This window comes from Panicum virgatum, chromosome 6K (genome assembly GCF_016808335.1).
Source record: "Panicum virgatum strain AP13 chromosome 6K, P.virgatum_v5, whole genome shotgun sequence".
In the NCBI taxonomy this organism is placed as follows: domain Eukaryota; kingdom Viridiplantae; phylum Streptophyta; class Magnoliopsida; order Poales; family Poaceae; genus Panicum; species Panicum virgatum.
The window spans coordinates 26,473,162-26,483,442 of record NC_053141.1 but is presented as its reverse complement, the minus strand read 5'-3'; the positions used below and the strand labels follow the sequence as shown (position 1 = coordinate 26,483,442).

General features: G+C 49.9%; 1 protein-coding gene across 1 annotated transcript; it reads right to left on the bottom strand.

Moving 5' to 3' along the window:
- Positions 1 to 7,055: 7,055 nt before the first annotated feature.
- On the bottom strand, positions 7,056 to 9,755 carry LOC120713354. The gene is made up of 3 exons (XM_039999337.1): positions 7,592 to 9,755; positions 7,339 to 7,504; positions 7,056 to 7,224 (listed from the first exon to the last, which is right to left on the bottom strand). The coding sequence occupies exons 1-3, from the start codon at positions 8,481 to 8,483 to the stop codon at positions 7,056 to 7,058; spliced, it is 1,227 nt and encodes a 408-aa protein (XP_039855271.1). The 5' UTR covers positions 8,484 to 9,755.
- Between the last annotated feature and the right edge of the window lie 526 nt (positions 9,756 to 10,281).

Sequence of the window (10,281 nt, the reverse complement as noted above, 5' to 3'; positions counted from 1 at the left end):
TCATGTCTGCAAGCGAAACCTCACTGGAGTCATCTGCACGGACCACCTCCACTTCGTCGCCATCCCATTGAACCAAACACTGGTGCATTGTGGAAGGAACACAACAATTGGCGTGAATCCAATCCCTCCCCAGCAGCACTGTGTACATACTCTTACTGTTGACGATGAAGAAAGAGGTTGGGATGGTCTTGCGGCCAACTGTCAACTCCACATTGAGGACGCCCTTTGCCTCCGATGGCTACCCATTGAAATCAATGAGAATTACGTTGGTCTTGATAAGGTCAGCAGTAGAACGACCCAATCGGCGCAGCACTGAATACGACATCAAATTGACTGCGGCGCCGGTGTTGACCAACATCCTGTTCACAGGCTTGCCGTTGATGAGACCCTTGAGATATAACCCCTTCAGGTGCTTGTAGCTTTTCTCCTTGGGCTTCTCAAAGATGATCGGTTGTGGGCCAAGATCCAGCTGCGCGACGGCCAGCTCCTCTGGATGAGGCGCTCGAAATTCCGACAGGAGCACAAATACCATATTCACATCAGCCGACGGTTTCTCATTGGCTTTTAAATGCTTGGGATGCCAATCCCTCCTTGGAGGGTGCCTTGCCACTCTTTGCGGGCGCCTGACTTGCCCCACGAGATTCGGGCGCGCCTTCCTCAATACGTCGAGGTACCTTGCTTCCACCTCTTCGAGATTGCGTAAGCGCTGCACTCTGTGCTTCTGCGAGCGACTGAGTCCATCAGGACACCATCATGGACGATGATACTTATCCTCCCTTCGAGCTCAAGATCATCCCTGGATGGCCGCTCAACATAGTCATCATGATGCGCTTTGGGCCCCAAGCGCCGGAACACCGATGTCTCGCCTGACTGGCGTCCTTGAGGCCTGCACTCCTGGCAATCATCGATAGTAGGCAATCGGCTTATGCCGGAATTCCAACAGTACTTGAAGAACGGGTAATGCCAGTGGTCGCATATAGCCTGGCGCCTCCCCAGCGTTCTCCCCATGCGGTGCTCGTACTCCTCCTCTTCCGATTCATACCGGCGACGCAGCTTGTATTGATACTCGTATTTTTCAAGAAGCCGATTGGAAGCTGGGAGTTGATTGCGGATGTGATGCACTTGTTCTTCAGTAATATGTTGCTGCTCCAACTCGTCTTCATCCAGGGGCCGTTTGCTAGAATCGGCCTCTTTCCTCTACTCGTCATGGCGACGTACGGGTCTCATCATGTTAATCTGGAACACAAAATTCTGGCCCTCAGGTCTAAGATCTGACAGCCCCACCATGTTAGCCTGTGAGAACGGTTGACTGTCAACCTTCATCGTGTGTTGGGCCAGAATTAATCAGCCTTGCTCAATAACCGATTGGATCTGCCGACGCAGCTCCTTGCAGTCATTCGTGGCATGGGTGAACGAGTGGTGCCACTTGCAGTACGGCCTCCCCCGCAGCTCTTGCGTCGCTGCAGCTTGTGATTCTCTGGGAGCTTCAACTGCTTTTCTTTGAGCAGTAGATTGAATATCTACTCTGCCTTGGCCACGTCAAAGTCAAAGCCCTTCGCAAGCCACTTCTGTTTGACCCACTTGCACGGGACGGGGTTTACCCCCCGGGTCCACTCTGCCACAGCCACTTCTTGTTCCCCGCTAGAATCATCAGAATCATCTACTTGGGCCAATTCACATGGCGCTTGAATTTTTCCTAGTACAACTCAGGGCGATAGTGTTCATACGTCGTGAGCTTCTGCACCATGTGCGCCAGAGAGGTGAATTCCAACTGAAAAGCCAGATCCTTGATCGGCTTAGCGAGCCCCAGAACTGCCAAATCGACTGCCTCCTTTTCTGTGATGCACGATGAGTAGCATCGATTCTTAACCTCTTTGAAGCGCTGTATGTTCTCCGACACACTTTCCCCTCGCTTCTGCTTGACTTGGGCGAGGTCGGCAATCCCGGCTTCAGCAGCCTCTAAGTGATATTGGGTGTGGAACTGATCTTCCAGCTGCCTCCAAGTGTGGATCGAATCTGGGGCCAATGACGTGTACCATCCAAAAGCTGAGCCCGTGAGAGATTGGCAGAAGAATCGTACCCTCAGAGGATCCGATACTGAAATCATCCCGAGCTGCGTTAGGTATTGGCTCACATGCTCGATGGAGCTGGCCCCTTCTGACCCGCTGAACTTGGTGAACTCCGAGAGTCGATACTTGGGTGGCAACGGTATCAAGTCGTAGTCGCTTGGGTACGGCTTGGAATAGCCGATCGTCTTTCTCTTGGGCAGAATGCGGAACTGGTCCCTTAGTATTGCGCTGATCTGCTCCACACTAAGAACTCCTGGGGCCGAGGGCTCATCACTCGGCCCGGTAGCATACTTCGCTAGCCATGCTTGTTTCTCCACATCTGCCCCTGAAGCTCTTGTACTCACCAGCTGTCCCGCGCGTGTTGGGTTGATGTTGTCAGGTATGTACACGCACGTGTAGCCATGCGGGATCTCCTTAGGCGGCTCGCTTAGGAACTGGCCCTCCCCGGGATCACCACCGATCTTGTAGACGACGTAGATCGGCGAAGTCTGCGGTCCTGGAGTTGTGAGCGCGTATGGAATTGGCAGCCTAGACTAAAGTGGGGCTTATCCCCTGTGACTCCCTGGGATTGGTCCCGATGGGGAGTACTGGTTCTTGATCACCTCCTGGATGATGCGATGTGCCACACGCTCGAGCTCGTTCACCAGGCTTTCTGAGTACCGATGAAGCGAGTGAGCCACCATGTAGTTCATCTCCTGGCGCAGGGCTCTGGTGTGCTCCTCTGACTATACGGACAGGACGACGTTGTCGAGAGCACCTTTGGTTGAGAACCCCTTCCACCTGATGCCGTGGCTGCGGGTCCTCTCGAAAGAGCCGATGAGATCGGCTTCCAACTGAGCTTTGACCTCATCATATTTCTGCTGGTGTTCGGGGGTCAGCTCTTCATACGTGACAGGGTTGGTGGCCGGTGGAACTGGCGCTTGGTTCTGAGGTCCAGTCATCCTAGCGGTGGACGTTGTTGCTGATGAAGGTCCCACTGGGCGTGCTAGAATGTGTTGTCGGTCAAAACCCACCGGCGAGTAGCGACAGGCAACACGAAGAGCCAGGAGGCTGCCGGGGCACTGGCTGGCACCAGTCCCTCGGTCAACGGCCCAGATCCTGGCACACGCCGACACTTCCTGAGATGCAGGGCATGCCACCTGACCTATACCCGATTAGGAAGGTGCAAACATGCTTTCGACGATTTTCCTGCATGCATGAACACGTGTAAACATTAGTCCGAGCCGTGGTCGGCTCCCCGGGACGACTCTTGCATCGGCTTTAAAGAGCCGATCGAGTCCCGGTGTCAGATCAGATCTGCATATCCGGATATTAATAGATACAGCAAATAATTGCAAAAACTGCTTCAATTAGATCTAGCTAATCCAATCCACGACGGTAAAAGCTTCACTGCTAGATCGGAACATCCTACACGTAGTTAGGCCTAACGAGCATAATAGATAACCAAACCTTAACCAGAATAGAGGCCTAAGAATAAGCGAAAGCCGATTCCCAGATCAATCCCTATTAAGATCAAGGCAAAGCATCTAATATGTCGCCAGATCGTTCAACCTGTTTGCAAGGCCTCACCTAGCAGATATTAAGCTGATTCTTAAGTATAAGAACAAACCATAACAGATTAGGTCTACTAGATAGAAAAGAAGCAGGGTGTTATCTCTACGCGACTAACTCTATGCAACGAGAATTAGCGTAAGATTAATACATGATCACGAATAGATAACATGATATTCGTAGATGATAAATAACAAGAGCATGATAATTCTACTAAAGGTCATGCTACGAACATCAGGATAACTAGCACTACTCGCCATAAAAAATGCTTCAGTACGAGTAATACCAAGGTAAAAGCATGAACAATGCTGCCCTGGTCGTAAGGAGTGATCAGGGCAGCATGACGCTTACTTGGATGAAACCCTAGGATTAGGGGTGGCGGTGCGCCGAGAATTGTTCTTGCGAGACGTGATGACGTTCTTCTTTTACGAATGTCATAGGGTACATATTTATAGTCATGTAGACTTGATGACCAAGTTAAACAAAACCTAGTCCAATACAAAAACTAATCTATCTCTAATGATTAAAGATAAAGAGAGCCCATCGGCTCCCGACGCACACAGATAAGAAGAGCCCATCGGCTCTTGGCATGGACCACAATCGCCTCTTCCCTGGACAATCTGTATAGGCCCATCAGCAGCTTCGGCCCATATCCTTCTCGACCAAATTCTGGTGGTAACACAGCCGATTCACAAGCCTTCTCTAATTTCCGCGCTAAGCCCAACTTGCTCTCGGCCCATTAATTAACCCTGTTAATTTATGGCAATAACAGCCTCGCTGCCGCACAGGATTCCGGCGGCCGGCTTTGGTGGCGGCCTGAGGATGAGCCATTGCAAGCAAGTGTAGTCAGTATGCTTAACATCAACGCTAAGCCTAAGGTTGAGCCACTGCAAAGTGGGGCCGGCCGGCCTGGGGATCCTGCCACGTGGCCACCGACCTTTGGACAGTGCCTCTGATCTGCTCCCGGAGGCGGTTGATAGTTGCTTGGTCTTGACACAGTGTGGTGGTAGACCGAACGGCCTAGGGTAGGCCGGGTGGTCTGCTTCTGGCACGTTTGCGTCTTTATGTGGTTGTGATTATGCTGGGGTGCTGGATCACCGACTTGCACTTGAGTTTGCGCAGAGTTGTGGGTCCTTTGATCCATGTACAAGCCTTTCGGTCCATTTGATAGAACCGACCTTCAATCCTTGACTCAGAGGCATTGTAAACGTGTCACATTACCCCTGGATCAAAGATGCAATCATGTGTGTGGAGGTGCCAGGTCGGCCTGGGTTAGGCCGGTCGGCCTGTGTTTTCACCCAATTTCATCCAATTTTGGCACATGTTCTCCCAAAATCAGAACTCATCCAAAACTCGTGGAACTCGTTAGAATTAAATAAAATATGAATGGAACATAGTGTAAAGCTTAATTTATTCCTAAAAAGTTGACGGTCAAAATATGAAATAATGGCCATCAACAACCAGCGTCGATGATCGTGGGCGGGGGACGTGAAGAACCCATCCTTCATGGAGAAGCTCCTTACTTGAAAGCGGTATCAAGGTGATTGGGGACTAGGCGTCAGCCTTCGTGGCATAGCTTTTGTGGCAAGTCAAGGAAGTTCTCGTAAGATACTTGGTAGCTGGGAAGAAATACTCTTATTGAGTGCTTCAATAATGTGGACTTGAGGTGGCTAAGTACCTATCGATACAACAGGATAAATCCTTGAGTTGCTTCCTCTCATCCCCTCCTATTTACTTTTCCAAATTTCATACTTGCAATCTTTTGTGCCTTTACTTTCTCGGAGTAGCATGAAGCTAGGATTAGCTATAGGTTGCAAAACTTCTTTTGAGGTGAGGGTTTCTCACTAGTTGAACCATAGTTGTACATCTAGATAGTATGGTCTAGTTTGTGTTTTGTGCAATTCTAGTTGGAGCCATAGGTTAAAGATTTAAGTTTTCCTAATGCACCCCCTCCCCCTCTTAGACTATGAGCACCGATTCCTTTCATATGGCCTCCCATCACCGAGGGTGACGCAAGGTTGGCAAAGGTGAGGTTCAAGGCGAGATAAGTTTGGGACAAAGTGGATCTTGGCGAGCGCCCATGCCCTGCCAGCGATACGTCCCTAACTCTGTCGAGGGAGCGGATTCGGCCACCCCTGACCCACACGGCGTACCCCTGCCACCCCCAGGACCGAAGACAGCCGCTGGAGAATGCCACCTCCGTCATGAGCACGGAGTCAGATTGGGACACAAGAGGAGAAATATTGGGGAGTGCCTCGCTGCCGCACAGGATTCCGGCGGCCGGCTTTGGTGGCGGCCTGATAGGGGAGAGCGTGGAGGGGGCTTGGGCAGCAGCGATTAGGCTTCCACTCGTGCTGCATAAGATGGGCAACATGGGGGAGAGAAAGCAGTCCCTCCAAATATGGCTTGGAATATATAGGGTTGCAAACCGGGTTTCAAATCATGTCTTCAAACGCGGCAATTTGAAGCGGGCGCTGAACACGGCTTTGAATCTGGCTCCAAAATGGGCTCTAAACTGGGATTTCTAGATCAACGTATGTTATGTAAACCACATTCGTATGCAAACTATGGAAACTCCAATCTGAACCACCGGATCAAGATCTAAGTCAAGTTGATTCATCCTTTTACTGTAAAAGTGTAGAACTAGGCAAAAGCGTAATGCGTGGATCCACACTTTGTTCGTGACTGCAAATACACATGGACCTTGACCGGTTCCTGGTAGCCAATCTTTCCAAGAAAGCGTTGCAGTGCATCAACGCAAAGACCGATTCCTTAATTAGTTTTCTCCAACCTCGCACGTGCATTGGACTTTGACAGAAATGCTGCACGCATACTTGTTTTATTAAAAATTTAACCTATTCATTTGGTACAGACACTTGGCAATAACATACGCAAAACCAAAGGGTACCATGCATGTTCTAAATCCTCCTGTTATTGGACGCCGCCATCGGCTATAAATCGGCACCTCGATCATCATCAGTTAGGGGCCGTTTAGTTGCCAAAATTTTTTGGGTTCATGCCAAAAAGGTATGGTGTGTCAGGTTGGACCCCTAGTGCCCAAATTTTTTTTGGTTGAACCGGTACATGCGTTTAGTTCCCAAAAATTTTCGTTGCTGGCCATCACCCGCATTAAATGCTGGCATGCACATTATTTTATTGATCCAGGCTAACATGCACCTCATCCTGTCGCACGATCATGCAGAAGCCGCAAGCAAAGGCAACATACACATGCACAAACTGCAATGCGTCGGCACATTACATAACAATAAAACTGACAACAGTTACAGCTTATCACACCAATAAGCAACAATTATTCAAAAGTGCTTCCGCAATTATTGGACTGTCCATACGAACCTCAACATTGGCAAACAAACTGTTGCCGAAATAACCGGAAAAAAATGCAGTACACATACACATCTAGCGCACCGAATTCAATCACATCGTGTTCACCAACGCAAGCGCAATAGAGTCTCGAAAAGCATTCATCACATCTGTTGCATCCTCCACTTTTTCAGTTTCTGGTTGATTGTCTGTACGAACTGTTGGCACATAGTTCTCATCGCGGTCACAACGGCCAAAGTGCTTATCCTTTTTTCCACTTATCCTAATGAAGTTATGCAGGGCACAGCATGCAACTATGATCATGCTTTGTTTACGACATGCATAAGGCGGGATTTTGTCCAACATGCGCCACTTCATTTTCAACACTCCAAATGACCGTTCGATGACATTTCTAAGAGACGAATGAGCATAGTTAAAGGTCTCTTCCATACCTTGTGGTGTAGCAGCGTTCCTGTATTCCTGCAAGTGATACTTTGTCCCCTTGTACGGCGCAAGATATCCTTCACGGTTTGCATAGCCGGAGTCCACAAGGTAATATTTCCCTACACCAGGAACCTGACGTTACAGTTCAGCAAGATACATAAACTAACCATATGTATGAGCAGCAACGGGTAGGTGTGAATGGTTACCTGTGGGTGGGTGTGGAAAAACATGGGTGTACGTTGTCATTGCATCATTGAACACCCTCATGTCGTGTACAGACCCCGGCCATCCAGCAAGGACAAAAGTAAACCTCATGTCGAAGTCACAGACAGCCAATACATTCTGTGTGGTCATTCCCTTCCGGCACAAGTGCTGCACAAACTTATTACTAGGGACCACACAAGGCACATGAGTCCCATCTATGGCCCCAATGCAATCCTGGAAATATGGAAAGAACCTACGCTGCCTCAACCTTGGATGCAAGGTTGTGAAGGCTGCATCTACAGGCTTAATGATGTCTGCAGCAAGCTTCACCACACACTTCAAGACCTTGTCGAACAATCTGCTGACAGTCCCCATAGACCTCTCAAATCTATCATCCGCTTGCCTTACAGATTGTGGGGCCCCAACCATCCACAGAAACATGCCCAGCGCTTCAATGGAGGTGCTCTTGCTATTGGACTTGAGGCCATAAGACTGAACCAGTGTATCATGCAGGTGGTGGAACATGGAAGGGCTAATTCTAAACATGTTGTAACAAGACCTGTTGTCCCTCAACTTCCTTTGCACCCATTGCAAACTAGTCTCCACAGGTTGCCTATACTCAGCTCTATTCAAATGCTTGTCTATGTGCATGGCATATTGGTACATACCTAAGATGCAATCTTCGTCATCGTCGCACATGATCTCTAGCAAGAAGTCTTCCAACTCATCATCCCCATAGACCTCGCTCCCTTCTATCACACCTCTGCTTGCTGTTTCACCATCATCCTGCAACCATAGAAACACAAGGGCATCAGTAGTGCAACAGAAAGTTGGAACGAGGCAACACCAACAGCCATGCACAAGGATGCAAAATTCAGCAGCTTCGCTCAGCATGATGACACACAAACAATTATGAAATTCAAATAGCAGTCTTAGACATCATTGGTCACACACACAGTGCAGCAGCACCATACAAGGTGCACATGATTACATGAATTGTTCACTACTGTTCTAGTAGTCATACTTGTCACAGTTCACACACACGGGACATCCATGAGTAGTTAATAACTAATAATGCATAGACGAAATAATAAGAGGTGGTCTAGTTGTTGACCCCGGCGATCTTCTTAAGCATGAGCAGCCTGCCAGCTGCATTAGTCGCAATGAAAAGGGTCATGGTTCTATCACATTTGATTAGGTCCATAATGGCTGTGAACAACACTGGCTCCGACGTAGGGGTCACACCCGCCTCCGTTGCAAGCTGATAAACCTTTTCAACCTTCCGGTCCTTAGCGGTCTCTCTTGCAGTCTCGACCTCCATTAGTGCATCCCTCTTTTCTTCCCAGATTTTGTCCATCAAGTTCAGTTTTCCCTGTGCAATGTTGACCAACTACCTCATGTTGTTGTCCATGGACCTAACCGCCGGACTCCTACACCGCTTCTTGGGACTAGATGCTGTTGTGCTCGTGTTGCTGGCCCTCTTTGTGCGTCCACTGGCAGGGGAGAATGGTTCGTCTATGTCATCACTTTGGGCATCATCTGGGTCCTGACTTGCCTCATCATCTGAGGATTCTTGAACTTCAATAGGATCAGGTTGTCCCGGCACGAAGGATGAGGACCCATCAACTGCAATGCCAGCAAACATCTTGTCCATTTCAGGCAGGTAAGCTGGCAATGCTTTCCTGAATTTCTTCAAATCAGGTTTACCCTACAACAGAAACAGAGTTGTAGGAATTGCAAATGAAGTTCAGAACCAGTGAAACACTGGACGCGAGATGTTACCATCGTATTCCTTTTCCACCATTCGTCCGGGGTTTCAACAGATCCGTCCTTACGACGGCCCAATCCGCTGCCATAACGAAGCGTGTTACAGAAGACCCATTGACCCTTCAGCTGCCTCCACCGACTCTGGAACTGCTCCTTGTCATGCAGGAAACCAGTTGCTGCATAATACCAGCTGATTATCTCCTTCCAACCAGTCTTGCTCATGACTCCCTTGACACAGTTGCCATTATCAATTTGAGCGCACCATATCTCACAGAACTTACGTGTATTTGCTGGTGTCCAACTCGCCTTGTGTTTCCTAACCTAAACGATGCATACAACAAGAGCAAGGAAGTATGTTGGTGGATACACGCAGAAAGAAGTTGGTAACTACATATCATTTCCGAATCATAGTTGGGGGAACATGAACAAATCACGAACTGGGAGGGGGTGGGGAAGTTGGGGTTTGGGGTCTGGGGTACCATACCGGGACGCGCGGTGGAGGAACTTCGTCAAGTAAGTCCATGTCGTCGTCGTCGAAAGCGGCTCGGGGGCGTACACGCGGACTGCGCCCTCTGGACCTTCTTCCCTCCGTGGTTGCATCCCGCTGTGAACCAGGCAGAAGGGGGGACATGGGACCTTCGTCGGCGCCACTGCGGCGCGGGCCTCCAGCGCCGCGACCACCGGATCTGAGCCCCGCTGCCCGAGAACCGCGGCGCGACGGTGCTGGATCAGGAGGGGGCTCCATGGACGTATCGCCATCCTGGGGTGGAAGGATGCCCGCGTACCGCTGAACATCCGCCCAGGCTCTGCCGTCGTTGAGGTCAAGGCCCCCCAGTGCGCGGACTTGTGCGTCGGAGTTGAGGAAGCCCCCGACCGAGTGCGGTTGCGCAGGGTTGGGGGCGGAGGAGCCCGCGCTCGCAGAGCA

Excerpts from the sequence above, each read along its gene's own strand:
- LOC120713354 (XM_039999337.1), bottom strand. The coding sequence starts at position 8,483 with ATGCTGAGCGAAGCTGCTGAATTTTGCATCCTTGTGCATGGCTGTTGG. Across the intron at positions 7,505-7,591 it reads TTTTCCACACCCACCCACAG|GGAAATATTACCTTGTGGAC; the intron begins GTAACCATTCAC and ends TTCCTGGTGTAG. Across the intron at positions 7,225-7,338 it reads CTTAGAAATGTCATCGAACG|GATAAGTGGAAAAAAGGATA; the intron begins GTCATTTGGAGT and ends TAACTTCATTAG.